Below are 18,379 nucleotides of genomic sequence, written 5' to 3'. Positions count from 1 at the left end.
CCATGGGGTGTGATCAGCGTTTGGGCGTGCAGTGGGGCCGGTCAGCTCATGTAAGGCTGTCCTCTGGAATGGGCTGTCCCCTTGGGATGGGTGGGGGAGACTGCCCTGGGAGGAGCTATTTCGCCAGCACCAACCAATGCCCTCCCCTGGGGGCTGGGTGCGGGGCTGCCGCAGAGTTGACCCCTACCCCTTGCAGACCTGAGCTGCCCTAAGAAGGTGTTCTGGACAAATGGAGGTGGTGGGACCCCGAGATGATGTCGCATGGGCCTAGGCAGAGGATGGGGGGATGGGCCCTCATCTGAGGCTAGGGCTGTGGGGTCCTGGGCAGGCAGGTCCCTGTCCCTGTGCGCAGGACATGAGCCCTGCTGGCTCCTGAGTGAGGTGCAGCGGAGCTGGGCTGGCCAGGGCAGAAGGTCAGCATGCTCATTCTCACACAGGCATTCAGGTGTCATTGGGTTGCTGCGGGAAGCTGGGGCCTCCCTGTCCACCCAGGAGCTGGAGGAGGCAGGGACGGAGCTGTGCAGGTGAGCGCAGCTAGAGCACCTGCTCTTCCAGGCATGTGGGGGACACAGCTTGGGGAAGGAAAGCTAGACCTGCTGGGAGGGACAAGTGAGTCAGGGTGTGGGGGCTTCAGAGGCAAGGCCCGCTGACCTCAGTGTGCACCAGCCTGACTGACGGGAAGAGGTGTCTGCCTGGGACCATGTCATGGGGCAGGGGAAGGAGTTGTTCTCAGCTGAGCGAACAGTTCAGCAAGGGTGTCCGTGTGTGCACACGTGTGCATGCGTGCATGCATGTGTGTGCATGCATGAGTGTGTGTGCGTGCATGCATGTGTGTGTGCATGCGTGTGTGTGTGTGGTGGGCTTGAGGAGGGGTATGGGAGTTGGTGGTTGGCTGTGAGAGGGGCTGGGATGTGGGCGGGGGGGTGGCTGGGGCTGCATTTGGGGAGGCTGGGGCAGGTGGGTCACAGGGGAGCTGAAGCCCCTGGCAGGTGACAGGTCTCATGAGCCCTGTTCTCCCCAGCATGGTTCCCGTCCTACGATAAACTGACCTAGGCCCTGCCCCCACCTGCTGGCCACATGGCACCAGTGGCCAATGTGCCTTCTGATCTCATGCTGCCCGAGTGACCACCGAGGCAGGCTCAGGCCTTCTGACATCGTGTTATTGTTGGGGAGACTGAGGTGCAGGGAGGCCTTCAGTGAGGGTGTTGGTTGTGGGTGGAGGTGGGCCAGGGCTGCAGGGATCCTACTGTGTCCACCGCAGCCAGAATCGCTGCCCCCCACCCCAAGCCTTGTGCCTGGTGACTTGGCGCTGCCTCCTGTGCCCAGCCTGGGTTGCCTGAGGCCAGGATGGCTCTGAGGGACCCAGAAGGGAGAATCGGAGGCAGGAGACCTGGGCTGGGTACAGGTGGTTGCTGGAGTGGGGGTGCTATGAGTGGCGGGGTCTGTGTCCCTGTAAGTCCAGAGTCCCAGGCTCGGGGAGTGGGTGATGGCAGGGGCTCAGCTCACTGGCTGGGAGGGGAGTGGGTGCAGGCGCCTGCCCAGCAGGAGGAGGACTAGCAGCTCTGGCTCCTCCTCTGGGACTGGCCCACAACCCCTGGTCTTGCTTTTGAAGGGACTTCTGGGGTGACTTGGTCCAGATTTGCACTCCATGCGGGCCTTGTTGGCTCCACTGACAGATGGGGAAACTGAGGCAGTAGTTAGGTCCTGTGGGAGCTGGGACCAGAATCCTGGTCCGGGACTCTGCTTGGAAGTGGGCCTGGCCCGCCCGAGCTGCTGGCTGGACTCGAGCCCCTCAGCCAGGCCTTCCCAGGGGCCAGTGTGTGTGTGGGGCTTGGCCTCTTGGGGCAGGTCCAGGAGGGGCCAGTGAGGCCACCTAGCAGAATCGCCCCAGAGATTACCCAGTGCCACTGCAGGGCTGCTGCTGTTTCCTGGGTAGAAGCAGAGTCCCTAAGGGCCCTCCGGAAGAGGGGGCAGCCCCTCCCTCACCAGGCCACTACCCCCAGCCCCTGCACACCAGGGGTGGGGCCTTCCCTGCCGGGTCCCTACCTGGCCTGCGCCTGGCCTCCCCAGGAGGGGAGTGAGTTCTTCCCAGGAGGGTGGCAGGGTGAGGAGGAGCTGGCGAGGTCCTGGCAGGTGCCTGCTCCAGGGCAGGTGGGCCCAGACCCCTGTCCCAGCCAGGACCACCCCCCATGCAGTCTGCCAGGGTCCAGGGCCAACCATTATCCTGGGGTGCCTCCTGTGTCCCCCTCTCTGAACCACTGGGCTGCCTCAAACTTTTCCTTCCACCTTTGCGGACCCCGCCCCAGGAAGAGCGGTGTTGTGAAACACGAAACCGGCATGGGCTGCTCAGCAGGTGGGCGTGCGTATGTGTGCGCAAAGGCGCATGTGCTCCTGTGTGTGCATATATGCTTGTGTGTGAGTGTGCCTGTGTGGGTGTGTGCTTGTGTGCTCCTGTGTGTGTGCACGTATGCTGGTGTGTATGCTGCTGTGCGTGCATGTGTGTTCATGTATGTTTGTGCATGTGCACCCATGACTGGAGTCGTAGTCCCACCTACTGGGTGAAACCAGACTCCAGGCTGCCCGATGGCCCCCAGCAACTCCTGCCGCAGGACCAGGTCGCTGCTGGGTCAGCTGTTTGGGGCTGGCTTTGTACGAGCGTCCAGGGCACCTGGGGGACAGGCAGGTGGGCAGATGGACAGGTGCCCAACAACTCCTCCTCTGTCCCCATCCCCAGGCTGGCATACAGGGCTGACCTCGAAGGCCTGCAGGTGTGGTGGCAGGCAGGGGCTGACCTGGGGCAGCCGGGCTATGATGGGCACAGCGCCCTGCACGTCGTGAGTGCCCCCACCCCCTGCACCCTCTCCAAAGGCTGCCACCTCCAGGAAGGACACCTGGACAATTCACCAGCTCCCTGCTCTGCCCCTCTCCCAAATCCCCAGCCCTCCCCATGCAGGACCCACACAGACTGGGTCCCCTTCCCGGGGGCGCTGAGCGGTGGGGGTGACGAGAGTGAAGAAGCTGCTGGGACCCTGTGTGTGTGGGCTGGGGGAGGGGGAGGGCGTCCTGGGGATGGGGGTCCTCGGCCAGGCTGCTGGTCAGTGGCCCCGAGGCAGCCCCTCCCCACTGCTTCCCCATAGGCGGAGGCAGCCGGGAACTTGGCAGTGGTGGCCTTTCTACAGAGCCTGGAGGGTGCAGTCGGTGCCCAGGTCCCATGCCCAGTAAGTCCCTAGGCGGGGCTGACACCCCCAAATGGGCTTCTAGTGCAGGGCTGGATCCCCGGGCTCCTGGATCCCAGGGCTGGATCGGGGGGCGTAACCAAGGGGGGCAGAACCAGAGGAGGCTGAGATGGATCCCAGCTAGTTTAGGGTCTTCAGAGCCCCTCCTGGGGATGTCCGGGGTGGAACACAGTTTAGAGGTGAGGGGAAGGAGAAAGGAGCGGTCAGGGAGGGCTTCCTGAAGGAACTGACCAGACTTGAGCACTGACGGCTCAGCCAGGGCGCAGCATCCCCTTACCCACCCCTGCCCCCGCGCCCTGCCCCACTGGGACCCCCTAGACCGGGTGCTACTGCTTGTCTCCCAGGTCAGTTCCCAGCTGACACCCCCATTCCCACTCCGTTGCTTGGCCCTCCCATAGTCTCAAGCTGGGTTTGCTCAGGCTCTTGGGCTGTGCCGCACAGACTGGGTGCCTGGGCTTGTCTCTCTGCCCTGCCTTCACACACTACCTGGGTCTCCACATGTTCTCAGGAGCCCTCATGTTTTCAGGAAGTGCTGCCTGGTGTCTAACCTGAAGCCGTCCTGCTGCAGTGTAAGCCATTGCTGCCTCCCGTGGCCTGCTGGAGGGGTCTCAGGCATGACCCCACTGCTGGGGCTGCTTCCCAGCCTGCTCTCATGCAAAGCCTGAAGGCCTTTGTTGGGCATAACGACAATAAAGTCTCTGGCATCGCCTCACCAGGTCTATACAGCCTGGCCCGCGTGGGCCTGTCTGGGTCCGGGACTGTGGACGTGTGTGGGGAGTCAGGCTCAGGCTCTGTGGGGGTGATGGGGGGCACTTGGCCCATCCTTCCCGGGGTAGCTGTGTGAGCCGGGCGGGGTGGGGCGCCCGGAGATGACTCGGCCAGGCGGTCCTTTCCCAGCTGCCCCTCCTCCTTCCTGCCACCCTGCCTTTGCCCAGACTGGTCCCTCCTCCAGACACCCTCTGCCCATCTCCTCACCTCCTGCGCCTTCGTTCTGGAGCTTGAAGTCACCTCCTCCAGGCAGCCCTCCAACCCCTGGATGAGCACGCTGCTCCCGCTTAACTCTTTAGTCCTCACAGTCCCGTCCCAGTTGCTGTTTGGTTTTCCGTCACCCCGGCATCACTGCACCCGGCCCCCCTCTCAGGCCAGGGTCACACCAGGGCTCCCTGGGGCTGCAGAAGGCCATGAATGTCCAGGGGGCTTCACACTCTGGTGGTGAGCCCCTCGGGACCCTTCCAGACTCTGCACTGCCTGATGCTCCTGATTCAGCCTCCACCGTGAGCCAGGCCACCCTGCACAGGCTGACCTGTGCCAGCCTGGTTGCACAGCCTGGGCAGATGGGCGGGTGGGGTGGGCCCTGCTGCTGCCCTGTGGGGGTGGTGCCCTAAGGTCAGGGGTGACCTCGTGATTTCAGCTGGGGCTGAAATCAGGGGTGTGGACCCCTGGCCCCCACCATGTGTGCATGCACTGGCCTGGGATGGCCAGGGACTCCCTGCTGCTGCCCCCAGCCCCTGACCCCTTTTTGCTGGATGTGAGGAGCGTGGGAGCTGCCTCCTTCCAGGCCTTTCTACCTGCCCAGGTGACGGTTCCTGTCGGTCCCTCTGTTTGGCTGGCCCCTGGACTGGAGGTCCAGGAGGGCAAAAGTGTGACCCCAGAGCTGGCCCTTGGCACCTGGGCATACCCTGGGCTCCTCAGCATGGTTCCTGAGCCCAGCTGGCACTGCCGCCGGCATCCTTGCTGTCCTCTCCCCGACACAGGTGTGCCTGGGCCTTGCACAACAAGGTGAGGCTGTGCAAACGGCTGGGGAAGCCTTTGCTCCTCACCCTGGTGAGGCCCATGAGGGGCTGCTGGTGGAGGGAGGGTGGCACCAGGCCTGAGAACCAGGAGCCTCTGCTGTCCCCAGATGATCGGGACCCTTGGAGGGCCTTGAGGGAGGTGGTGGGGCATCTGAACAAATGCCTGGTGCAGGTGAGAAGGGGTGGAACTACCTCCAGCATGCCCGGGCTGAGCCCACCTGGTCTCCCCGGTGGCTCCTGCACACGGCAGTGTCCACCCGCTTCACTCGGCTCCCGAGTGACTGGGCAGAGCCTGTTGCTCATGCCACCCCACTCAGCACTGCTCCAGGCCCTCGGAGCCCTAGGTTGTGAAAGCTGCAGGTGGCTCACGTTAGCCCACATGGCAGCACCCTCCCAGAGCAGGTGCCAACCTGCCAGTGTAGACACACCCACTGACGCCTGGGGTGAGTGTCCTGTAGTGTAGAAACACCCACTCATCCTGCTTGTCCCACAGAGAGCTCCTGTCAAGCTGGCCTTTCTCCAACTGGGCCACTGATGGAGTTCGGCACAGATGGCTTGGGGGCCACAGGGGCTGGGCAGATGGGGAGAGCTCCTCACAAGGCTGGGCAGCCAGACCCCCATTTTCAGTCCCCTCCAAACCCTTGTGGGATGTAGGGCCCTACCACAGGGAGCCCCGGGACTGGGCCAGTGTCTCAGGAGGCTGGGAAGAGTCACAGGCTCGAGTCTGGGAGCTCCCTTGGGGGTTGCCTTGTGCCTCTTGGGGAGAGGCCAGAGGGGCCCTGGGTAAGGGGACTCCTCTAGAATCACCCAGAAGTGGCAAGGGGTGCAGAGCCACTGCTTAGGTCTCCCTGGGCGCTGCCCTGGCCAGTGACCTGGCTCCAAGGCCTCTGGCTCTCTGGTGTGCAGTGGGAACAGCTGCGACAGACAGGCTTGGAGCGTTCGTGTCCTGCCCCATGTTGGTGTGTTTCGTCCCCACTGTGCCTCTAGGAGGGCACCGGGTCCCCGTCTATCCCACTTCACGGTTGAGGAAGCTAAGCCACAGAGTGGCCCCGTCCTGCGCCCAGGGCTCTGCGTTGGCACAGGGCAGAGCCGGGCTGTGAATCAGGGCCCCCTTGTCTCTCGCTGTGGCATGAGGCCATGGGAGATGCAGGAATGAGGCACAGCCGGGTGCCCGGTGTGCGTGGGACCCGCCTCCCCACAGCGGGGTGGCGTTGCTCACACCTGGTAATTTCACGCTGGGGGAGGCCTTGGTTCCTACAGCCCATCTCGAATCACCTGGATCCCAGGTCTATCTCTGGGAAACATCTCTCCACCATGACTACGGTCCTTTTTACCAGCATTTTCTATCCTAAAATCAGACTCCTCAGCTGAGGGCCCTCCAGGGCCACCCTTCCCCAGCTGGAGGTAACCAGAGTTCTCATGTATGCTAGGAAGTTCCCCTTCTGGTCACACCTCAGTATTTCCCGCTGCTGGTGGGAACTGCAGGTGCTTGTACTTGTCACCTTCTCCCTGTCCTCTCTCATCAGTTCCTTTGGATGCTGGACACAGGAGCCATGTTTGCTGGGTGAGGAGAGCCCACCCAGGTGGCTGTGTGTCGGGAGGAGTCTGCCCAGGACTGGGCTGGACCAGGGCTTAGAATTAAGGAGAGGTGGCCAGGCTTGGTGGCTCACGCCTCCTATTCCGGCACTTTGGGAGGCCGAGGAGGGTGGATAGCTTGAGCCTAGGAGTTTGAGAATAGCCAACATGGCGAAACCTGTCTCTAAAAAATAAATAAAAACATTAGCCAGGTGTGGTGGTTTCTGTCTGTGGTCCCAGCTACTTGGGAGGCTGAGGTGGGAGAATCACTTGAACTGGGGAGATGGAGGTTGCAGTGAGCCAAGATTGCACCACTGCACTCTAGCCTGGGCGACAGAGCAAGACTCCGTCTCAAAAAAAAAAAAAAAAAAAAAAAAAAGAGAGGTGGGTTCTTCTCAGCCATGCAGTTGTGCTGCAGGAGGAGCTCCCAAGCTCCTGCTCTTGATCTCAGGCCCGGTATGTCCACTTCTATCCCCTCCCCCATGCCACAGCCCCTCAGACTCCACACACAGGCACTGAGACCCACAGACCCAGCGATGGCAAGGCCTGCCATCCCTTCTCTACCACCAAGAGCTGTGCAATCCTCAGAAGTCACTGTCCCTCCCTGAGCCTCAGTTTCCCCAACTGCAAAATGAAAATAACAAAACCTTTCTGATTCCCTTTCCAGGGTGGCTGCGGTAGTTGAGCCACACACAGCACATGTGGAAATGTTCAGGGAGCCCTCAGATCTGGTGGTTGTGTTCCGGTCTGGGGCCAACCTTGGTTCCTGAGCACTTGGCTCCTGGCTGGCTGGGCAGGCGGTGGGATGGTGTGTCACCGCCCTGCACTGGAATGAATGGTCACCACCCTGCTGCCCAACCCCATACAGACACACCAATGGCTCCAGACTTGGGGCAAGCGCTGAAGGGGGTCACCTCCTCCCCTGCTCTGTATTTCCTAGAGCCCGAGCCCTCCCCTCAGCTGCCATGTTCTGCTGAAACACAGTCCCTGGGAGGCGCCACTGGTCAGGCCCGGACACCTCCAGGTGACTAAGTGGGCAGGGCCGGCAGGGCCAGCTGCGCCAGGGCGTTCGGGGCTGGGATGTGAGTGGGGAGAGCGAGGCGCGGGCTCTTGCAGCGTGAGGGGGCAGGGCGTCCCTCCCACCGCGTGGGAAATGAGGAGGCAGGTACGGGGCTACTTCTGTGGGCTGCGGGGTGGGGGTTCAGGGTCTGAGAAGCAGAAACCTGCTGGGCGGTTTCAGGGTTCAGGGTCTGAGAGGCAGAAACCTCCCTCCCTCCAGTTTCACTTTCTCTTTACCCCTCCCTTTCCCCCTCCCACGAAGTTCCCTTTGAAGTGAGAGGGGCCGGGGTGGGTGTGTCCAGCCCAGCCCCCACACCCACTGGAGGGCGAGCACGGCCCTGGGCTCCTGTCGGGCGCTGGTCCTCACCTGCTCGGGCCGCCCTGGGCCCGGACCCGGTCAAGGTGGAGCCCCGGGCCCTCCGTGCACCCGAGTACCCCCGGCCCAGACCAGACGGTGCGGGCGTGGCCCGGCAGGGACCCAGAACCCGGGAGGCCAGGTGCGCCCAGGCCCGGCACTGGAGGCTGGGGCGCCAGGTGGGGCGGGGCGGCCGCTGAGTCAGGGCCACCCCCGCGCGGGCGCACGGAGCAGGTCCCCGGGCCGTGGAGGATCAGTCGCGGGACCTGTGGGCCCGGGAGCCGCCCCGCCCGGAAAAACCGGTCCGGCCAGCACGGCGCGGGCGCATTCCGGCGCCGGGAAGGGCGGCCACGCGGCATAAAAGGCGCCGCCGCGCTGGCCGCTGCCGCTCGGAGCTCAGCTGCCCTGCCACGCGGGGCCCGCAGGACGAGGGGACGCCGGGGTCTGGGAAGACGCGGCGGGGCTGGGCTTGGCGGCTGGAATCCCCCAGCGCCAGGCCATTGCGTCCGGTACGGCGTCGGGGCCGGGTGGCTGCAGCAGGGCAGTGGGTGCACGACCAGCGGGGATCTGGGCGCAGGGGCCGGTCCCCAGGATCCGCAGGCGACGCGGTCGGTCCCAAGGGCGTCGTGGCCTCCTCTCTCCACAGCTCGGCGAACCGACGGTGCTGGGGACTCGCGCTCTGGGTCCAGTGGTTCTTAACAGTTCAACAGTTCTGTAGCGCAATTGTGAAATGTTTAGGACCACTAGACCCGGCGGGCACGGCGACAGCGACGGAACGTCCCATGCGCAGCCTGGAGTCAGAGTCACAGCCAGGGGCGCGCCGGCGACCAGTCCAGAGGGGCCCACGGACCCGCTCCGCGCTCCAGGTCGGCCGTCCCATGCGCCGCACCCCGCAGCCCCCAGGGCCTGGCTGGCTCCACCTGCTGCCAGGGAAGACCCTCGGCCTGAGAGCCGAGGGCTGCTGGGAGGTGGCCGGGCGCGGCCGGGCTGTGCTCTGGGAACCGCCGGGTGGGGGCGCGCTGGGTCGCCCACGCTCCTGGCGCGCTGCCGGCCTGGAGACGCCGCCGCCGCCCTCCTGAGCCCCGCTGGCCCCCACCTCGAAACTCCGTGGAATTCCCAGCGAGGAACGGGCGATGGGCCCTTAGGGTTGAGGAGCGCTCCTTGCCCTGGGCTTCCTGGGAGCTGCCGACCAGGCTGCCAGCAGCCACACCCTGCTGGCCGACCGATGGTTCCCGCTGCCCGCTCCCCAGAGCTTCTCCACTCACTGAGGCCTTAGGGAGCGCTGCGCGGCTCCTACGAGTGCGCGCTAGACTCATGAAGGATCTCGAGGCACAGAAACTAGGGGTGGGGAGGAAGTTTGGAGACCACATCCAGGTAGAGGAGAAGCGGCGCCCACGATGACAGGTGCCTTCGCCAGAGCCTCCTTGGAACCTCGTGGTAGCGCCCACCCGAGAGGTCTAGGCGCCAGCCTGCGTGTGAAGCCCCAGGCGGTCCTGGGAGGGACTCAGCAAAGGGTTGAATCCGTCCCCACCTCCAGCCAGGGGCCAGGGTCTTCTGCCTGGTGATGCCGGCCTGCTGCGTCTTCTGGGATGGAGGGTCCCCCTCCAGTCCCCACCTCCTCACCCAGTGTTTAGAGAGCTGCGGGGAGTCCTGGGAGATGGGTCAGACAGGCCTGGGTTTGAGGCCTGCTAGGGTGGCCTTGGGCCAGTCACCTGCCCTCTCTGAGCCCGACCTGCACACGTGGGGGGTTGATGTGAGGAGACAGGAGGTGACTGTGGAGGGCTGCTCCAGAAGAGGGCCAGCTGCAGGACAGCAGGATCCACTGGCCACCCAGGTGGGGGGAGTGCAGTTCCCAGAAAGCATCCACCACTGGCCAGCACCTCCTCTGTTGCCCAGCAAATGCCACTGTGGCCACTTCTCAGGCTCTGCCTTCAGAGCCTGGGGCCTTGGCAGCGTCCAGTGTCCTCCCCAGCTGCTGCCTCCTGACCACCACGGCCCCTTGCAGCCATTTCATTTTACGAGCATGTTCCCCCACGCCCTCTGTATGGGCCCTCAACCCTCAGCAGCCTCATGAGAGAGGCTGAGGCTCAGGTGGGGGATCGCGGCTGTGTCCCTGTTCTGCAGCTTGGAAGCATTCTGTCTGGTGTCTGTCTGTCCAATTTAGACTGATAACAATAAACATGTTCCAAAGCATCACTATGTCCCTGGGGGTGCTTGTCCTTCCCCCCCAGGTCTCAGTGTGGTTTCTCCCTCGAAAGCAAGCCACCCTTTTCTTTCTAATCTCAGAGAAGCAGAAATGAGGATGGTTGGTGGAGGGGCCTGGTCCTTACCCACGGCCCTCCCCTCAACTCTGCCTCTGGCACTTTGCTCTCCAGGGAAGCCCCCAGCCCCTGACACCAGCTTTCTCATTGCAGTGACCTCCCCTGGGCCACCGGGCCAGACCACCCCCTCGGGTTTGAGCTGCACTGCCTCAAGGAGCCAGGCTGGGGAAAGGGCTTGGCTCCCAGGGGCCCCACTTTCAGGGGCTCCAGCCTGCTCCCGCTCCTCCCACTCACCACAACACTGGTGCCTTGGCTGGCTCCCACCCATTCCCGCTGGAGCCTGTAGGCTAGCCCTGGGGACCTGGCCAGGAGAATGGGCAAGGTGGGAGGCCTGAGGGGTTGAAGAGGCAGAGGCACCTTCCTCCACTCTCCCTGCCCCTGGCACAGGGGACCGAGAGTCTGTCACGCATTCAAACCCCAGTTCTATGCCTACAAGCAAGTGACCTAGGCAAATCCCTTATCCCCTTGGAGGACCTATTTCTTCCTTCTGTAGGATAACATGGAGCTCGCTGGAGCTTCCTCTTAGATGATGCAGCAAACTTCCTGAGTGCTCAGCTGGGCAGAGCTAAAGCTGTCACTGGGGCTGACGTGGTGGGAGGGCCAGTGGGGGATCCTTGGAGAGGCCGAATTTCAGCCAGCGCCTTGGAGGACCAGTGGAAGGCCCCAGGGGGCAATGAGGTGTGGTCTTACAACAAGACCCTGCTTGGTCCCTGGGGACACCAGGAGGCAAGGCCCCTACTTTGCTGAGACTAGACCTGTGCTTCCTGGCACCCCAGCCCCTCCACTCCAGCCTCTCCAGCCTCTGCCTCTGACTCAGGTGAAGGATGGCTCCTTGGGGTCCATTCCTTCAGCCACGGAATTCCTGAAGGGAAGCTGGGCATGTGGGGCTCCTGGGCTGCTAGTAGAGACACATGCCACCGTTCTGCCCAGGGAAGTGTGAACAGAGGCAGATGCAACTTCTGGGTGGAACTGGGGCACTGTGGCGCTGAGATGTGCCAGCTGTGCCACTGGAGGGCCACGCCAGGGCAGGGCAAAGCATCCCTGCTGACCCACCTGTCCAGGTGTGCCTGCATGTTTCCAGATTTGGCACTGAAACATTCTTGGAATCTTCTGAGTCTGGGGCAAACTAGGACTGCTGATCACCCTACGTGGGACCAGCTCATGCACACACTGCCCTGCCCACTTGGACAGCTGAACAGCTTGTCTTTACCACAAGAGAAAGGAACCTTCTGCCTTTTAAAGCCAGTGTTTTTTTGGTCTCTGTTAAAGTAGCTAAACCAGTATGCGAAGGCAGAGGTTCTGACTCACCACAGAGGCCCGGGCTCAGTGAGTAGGATGGGCAGCAGGGATCTGGGTCTTCACCACGTTCCCAGGCGAGCCTGCCCAAGGCTGAGAGCAGCTGTCTTAGGCGAGAGACCTCAGGAAGAGAGACAGGCTGGAGGAAGGGGAGACAGGCCCTGAATTTGCGGCTATGGGTGGTGTCCTGGCCTCTACTCCCCTGGGAGCAGGAGCCTAGAGCAGAATTTGCATCTTAGCTTCTCTGTCCTTCCCCAGAGGAGTCCACAGCCCCTGCTGCACAGGTAACTTGCCAGGCCAGGGTCTGGGAGTGCCCACTCGAGGCTCACGGAATCTGATTGTATATGCGGGTCTCAGGCCATTTGTGCTGCTGTAACAAAACCTCTGAGACGGATAAATTATAAAGAACCATGAGAAATTTATTTCTTACAGATCTGTAGGCTGGAAGTCCAAGATCAAGGTGCCGGCAGGTTCAATATCTTGTGAGGTCTCAGTCTCTGTCTCCAAGTTGGTGTCTTGTGTGCATGCCCTGGAGGGGAGGGACATCATGTCCTCACACAACAGAAGGGATGAACAGTAGAAAGGACGGGAAGGGCAAACTCGCCCCCTCATGCCCTTTTATAAGGCACAAATCCTACCCATGAGGGTGGAGCACTCATGACCTCATCATCCACTGAAGGCCTCAGCTCTTCATCCTGTTGCACTGGGGATTAAGTTTCAACATGAATTTTGGAGGGGTCACAAGCACTCGAGCCATGGCAATGTATTTGCAGTTGAGAATAATCAGAGAGAGGACAGATGATGACTCCTTTCTACGTGACTAGATAAGCCCCATGGGACAGCAGATCCATCATAGGGCTGTGGGGTCACTGTGACTGGCTTTCTGAACATCTTTTTTGTGGTTCTGAGGCTGCCAGGGGAGCAAAGTTGTGCTGGGAGGGCACACATAGAAGCAGAGTTGCCTTGAGCCCTCCAGTCTTTGTCAGGGGTGTCACTGTTTTTCTTGGGTTTATTGTAATGCCACTGACATATGGTAAAGTGCACAGGTTTACAGTGTACAATTTGATGACTCTTGACACATATGTGCACATCTGTGAAACCATGACCACAGTCAAGATGCTAAACAGACCAAACACAGCTACCTGCAGGGTTCATACAGCCCTTGGTGATCCCTCTTTACTTCCCCAACTCCTCCCACCCCTGGAGTTTTCTTTGTTGGAAAGAACTCCAAATTCAACATATTTCCTAGATATAGGACCATTCAGTATATCTATTTCTTCTTGAGTGAGTTTTAGTAGTTTGGATATTTTACAGGATTTATTTAATCTAAATTGTTGAATTTATTGGTATAAAGTTATACATACTATTCCATTATTATCTTTTAATATCTGTAGACTCTGTGGTGATGAACCCTTTCTCATTCTTAGTATTAATTACGTGTTTTCTCTTTTTTTCTTGATCCGTCTGGATAGAGGCTTATAATTTTTATCAGTTTTGGGAAAGAATCAGCTTTTGGTTTTAGCTCCATTACACAAATTTAGATATATTGTGCTTTCAGGTTCATTCACTTTAAAATATTTGCTAATTCCCCTTTTGAATTTTTCTTTGACAGTTGGATTATCTAGAAGTGCCTTTCTTTTCTTTCTTTCTTCCTCCCTCCCTCCCTTCCTTCCTTCCTTTCTTTTCTTCTTTCTTTCTTCTTTCTCTCTCGTTCTCTTCTTTCTTTCTTCTTTCTTCTCTCTCTTTCTTTTTTTCTTTTTTTTGATGAGTCCGAGTCTGTTTCCCAGGTTGGAGTGCAGTGGCGCGATCTCCACTTACCACAACTTCTACCTGCCAGGCTCAAGCAATCCTTCCACCTCAACCCCTGGAGTAGCTGGGACTACAGGTGTGCATCACCATGCCTGGCTAATTTTTGTATTTTTTGTAGACATGGGGTTTTGTCATATTGCCCAGGCTGGTCTCAAACTCCTGGGCTCAGGTGATACACCAGCCTTGGCCTCCCAAAGAGCTCGGATTATAGGCATGAGCCACCACACCCAGCCTGGGAGTGTATAATTTAGTTTCAAAATATTTGAGAATTTTCACAGTCTCTTTCTGATATTGATTTCTAATTTAATTCCATCATAGTCAGAAACCATACTCTGTATTACTTGAGTCCTATTAAGTTTATTGGACTTGTTTTATGGCCCATAATGCGTTTTATTTTGGTAAATGTTTTGTGTGTACTGAAAAATAATGTGTATTTTTCTGTCATTGGGAGTACTGTTCTATAAATATCAACTAGGTTAAGTTGGTTGATAGTGTTGTTCAAGCCAACTGTATCCTTAAGATTTTCTGTCTAGCTGTTTTATCAGTTACTGAGAGAGGAGTGTTAAAGTCTCCAACTATAACTGTGGATTGGCCCATTTCTCCTTTCAGTTCTATTCACTTTTGCTTCATGTATATCTGGACCTCTGTCATATTGAGAATAAACATTTATAATTCCTTTGTCCTCTTCTTGAAATAAGCCTTTTACCATTATGAAATTGCTTTATCATTGATTATATTCTTTGCTCTGAAATTTACCTTTTTGTTATTAATACAGGCATTCCAACTTTCTTTCGATTAGTGTTAATGTGTTTCTTTTTGTATCCTGTTACTTTTTTTTTTTTTTTTTTTTGAGACGGAGTCTGGCTCTGTCACCCAGGCTGAAGTGCAGTGGTGCCATCTCCGCTCACTGCAAGCTCCGCCTCCTGGGTTTGTGCCATTCTTCTGCCTCAGCTTCCCGAGTAGCTGGGACTACAGGTGCCTGCCACCACGCCGGCTAATTTTTTTGTATTTGTAGTAGAGACGTGTTTTCACCATTTTAGCCAGGATGGTCTCAATCTCCTGACCTCGAGATCCACCCACCTCAGCCTCCCAAAGTGCTGGGATTACAGGCGTGAGCCACCGCACTTGGCCTTACCCTTTTACATTTAACCTGTTTCTCTTTTTACATTTAAGCTTTTTTTTTGTAGGTAGCACATAGTTGGATCTTATTTTTTTATTTGGTCAGACAATCTCTGCCTTCTAATTGAGATATTTAGACCATTTACATTTACTGTGATTATTGACATATTTGAATTTTGATCTATCATCTTGCTCTTTATTTTCTTTCTGTCCTATTCATTTTTTGTTCTCTATTTATTTATTTTTTTGCCTTCTTTTGGATTGATGGACTATTTTATGATTCAAATTTATACCCTTTGTTGTCGTATTAGCTACAACTCTTTGATATGTTTTTTCATTGTTTGCTTTAGGACTCACATATACATCTTTAACTTATCACATTCCATTTTAAAATAATATTATACCAATTTATGTGCAGTGTAAAAAATTATGTATAGTATTAGAATCTTGCAGCCTTATAGATACATAATGGAACACTTCCATTTCTCCCTCCCAGGCCTTGTGCTATTGTTATTCTTTTTTTTTTTTTGAGACGGAGTCTTGCTTTGTCGTCCAGGCTGGAGTGCAGTGGCCAGATCTCAGCTCACTGCAAGCTCTGCCTCCTGGGTTTACACCATTCTCCTGCCTCAGCCTCCCGAGTAGCTGGGACTACAGGCGCCTGCCACCTCGCCTGGCTAGTTTTTTGTATTTTTTAGTAGAGATGGGGTTTCACTGTGTTAGCCAGGATGGTCTTGATCTCCTGACCTCGTGATCCACCCGTCTCGGCCTCCCAAAGTGCTGGGATTACAGGCTTGAGCCACCGCGCCCGGCCACTATTGTTATTCTTCAATTTATTTCTATATATGTTCTAAGCCCTACAATATAGTTTTTTCTTTAGTCAGTTATCTCTCACCCAGGCTGGAGTACGGTGGCGTGATCTTGGCTCACTGAAACCTCCACCTCCCGGGTTCAAGCGATTCTCCTGCCTTAGCTTCCTAAGTAGCTGATACTATAGGCATGCACCACCATGCCCAGCTAATTCTTGGAGTTTTAGTAGTGACGGGGTTTCGCTGTGTTGGCCAGGCTAGTCTTGAACTCCTGACCTCAGGTGATTCATCTGCCTTGGCCTCCCAAAGTGCTGGGATTACAGGTGTGAGCCACCATGCCTGGCCAAAATATTTTATTTTTTGCCAGCATATGTACCATTTCTGGTGCTCCTTTGTGTTGATCCAGATTTCCATTTGGTGTACTTTGCTTTATGCCTGGAAGACTTCTTTAACATTTCTGGTAGTGCAGGTCTGCCGTTGATAAATTATTCACCTTTTCAATGTCTGAAACATCTTTATTTTGCATGTGGTTTTGAAACGTATTTTCATTGGCTATGGAATTCTAGATTGAAAGTGTTTTTTTTTTTTCTTTTTTCACTACATTAAAGTTGTTCCAGTGTCTTCTGGCTTGCATTACTTCTGATGAGAACAATGCTGTCATTCTAATCTTTGTTCATTTGCATTTAATATTCCTCCCCTCTACCATGTAGTTAAGATTTTCCCTTTTTCATTTGTTTTCAGAAATCTGATTATGTGCCTTGATGTTTTCTTCATGTTTCTTGTGCTTGAGGTTCATTGAGATTCTTGGATGTGTGAGTTTATGTTTTTGACCAAATTCTGAAAGTTTTCAGCCATTATTTCTTTAAATATTGTTTACAAACTCCTATCCCTTTTCTGGCATTTTCTTTTTTTTTTTTTTTTTTTTTTTTGAGACGGAGTCTCGCTGTGTCTCCCAGGCTGGAGTGCAGTGGCGTGATCTCAGCTCACTGCAAGCTCCGCCTCCCGGGTTCACGCCATTCTCCCGCCTCAGCCTCCCAAGTAGCTGAGACTACAGGCGCCCGCCACCACGCCCGGCTAGTTTTTTGTATTTTTAGTAGAGACGGGGTTTCACCATGTTAGCCAGGATAGTCTCAATCTCCTGACCTCGTGATCCACCCGCCTCGGCCTCCCAAAGTGCTGGGATTACAGGCTTGAGCCACCGCGCCCGGCCTGGCATTTTCATTACGTATCTATCAGGCCACTTAAAGTTGTCCCAAAGATCACTGTAGCTCTGTTCATTTTTTAAAATAGTCTTTTGGGTTTTCTTGTTTCATTTTGAATAGTTCCTATTGCTATCCAAATAACTACTTCTTAAGTTTAATTAGGTCTGTTTTATATCTTCTCAATGTTTCGATATCTTCTTGAACATATTGAAATATAGTTATAAAAACATTTAATGTTCTTGTCTATGAATTACATCATCTGCTTCATTTTGGGGTTCTACGGATAGGTTTTTTTCTTCTCATCATGTATTTTTCTGTTTCTTTGCATGCCTGGTTATTTTTGTTGGTTGCTAAACATTGTGAATTTTACATTGTTGGGTGCTGGATAATTTCATTTCCTATAAATATTTGTGAGCTTTGTTTGGGGACATAGTTAAATTACTTGTAAATACTTGTGAAATTGCTTGATCCTTTTGAGGCTTGCTTTTAGCTCTGTTAAGTGGGACCAGTTCATCCTTTATTATGGGACTAATTTTTCCCCAAAAGTGAGGCAACTTTTCTGAGTAGTCTACCCTATGTCTTCTAAATGATAAGACTTTTTCCTTCTGGTTGGTGGGAACAGAACTATTCCCACCATGGGTTTAACTTTTTTTTTTTTTAATTTAAAAAAAATTGAGGAAATACATAATGTAAAATTTACCATTTTATCCATTTTTAAGTGTACAGTTCATGGCATTAAGTACACTCACATGGTTGTGCAACCACCTGCTACCAGCTAGCTCTGTAACTTTTCATCTTCCCAAACTGAAACTCTCTACCTTGCAAACAATAACTCCTCATTTCCCCTTCCCCAGTCCCTGGCAACCATCATTCTCCTTTCTGTCTCTATGAATTTGATGACTTTAGGGACCTCATCTAAATGGAATCCTGTGGTATGTGTCCTTTTTTGACTGGCTTATTTCACTTAGCATAGCAACTTCAAGGTTCATCCGTGTTGTACTACGTGTCAGAATTTTCTTCCTTTTTAAAGGCTGAGTAATATTCCATGTATGGATACACCACATTTTGTTTATCCATTCATCTACTGGCAGACACTTGGGTTGCTTCCATCTGTTGGCTGCTGTGAGTAATGCTGCAATGAACATAGGTACACAAACATCTGCTTTAGCTCCCAGCATGGTTTGGAATGTGGGCAGCTTTCCCTCAACTCCTTTTAGGTGGTTTTATCCAAAGCCATGGGTAATTTATGCACCCTCATGGGTTGATCCATACTCAGCTGAAGATTTAAGGGGCACTCTCTGCAGATCTCCAGAACTAAGTTTTTGTGCATACTCTATTCTGCATTCTCTAGCCACTTTGGTCTTTCCAGACTCTCAACTCTGTCTCCTCTGTTTAGGGGTACCTGTGGGCCCCTTCTGGGTCCTCCCTTTTCATGCTGAGGCCTGTCTTCTCTCCAGGCAGTGGGCTGGGGCGGTCAGGGCTCACCTTTGTTTTCCTGCTCTCAGGGATCACTCTCCTGTCCTGCCTGATAGACAATGTCTGTAAACTGGTGTTTCATATACTTTGTCCAATGTTTAAGTTATTTCTGGTGGGAGTATAAATCTGGTCTCTGTTACTTTATCTTGGCCCAGAGTGAAAGTCCTAACCCATCTTCTTATTACACCAAGAACACTGGCTCATACTCCTACCTGTGGACTGTTGACATTTTTTTAAAACCACATTCCTTTTCCTGAGACATTTGTGGCTGTCTCCAGGGCCTGCCAATGTTGTTGCAGGTACGCCCTGGTGGCCTCTGCCATGCTCTCTGT

General features: G+C 55.4%; 1 protein-coding gene across 4 annotated transcripts in view; it reads left to right on the top strand.

The window, feature by feature from the left end:
- Window positions 1–6,817, top strand: part of LOC105489828 (asparaginase) — a 29,984-nt gene extending 23,167 nt beyond the window's left edge. Inside the window, exons 13-16 of one of the 4 annotated variants that reach the window (XM_011755004.3) lie at window positions 438–524; window positions 2,735–2,834; window positions 3,138–3,218; window positions 3,763–6,817. In XM_011755004.3, coding sequence (XP_011753306.2) covers window positions 438–524; window positions 2,735–2,834; window positions 3,138–3,218; window positions 3,763–3,783 — 289 coding nt within the window. In that variant the 3' untranslated portion in view covers window positions 3,784–6,817. Of the gene's footprint in view, window positions 1–437; window positions 525–2,734; window positions 3,219–3,744 lie in introns of all 4 variants that reach the window. The other 3 variants (XM_011755002.3, XR_011625468.1, XM_024795402.2) reach the window with 3 other exon arrangements.
- Window positions 6,818–18,379: the final 11,562 nt, after the last annotated feature.

Source organism: Macaca nemestrina, chromosome 7, assembly GCF_043159975.1.
Source record: "Macaca nemestrina isolate mMacNem1 chromosome 7, mMacNem.hap1, whole genome shotgun sequence".
NCBI lineage: Eukaryota > Metazoa > Chordata > Mammalia > Primates > Cercopithecidae > Macaca > Macaca nemestrina.
Note: the sequence above shows the minus strand (reverse complement) of the source record. Positions and strands in the feature narration are given on the sequence as shown.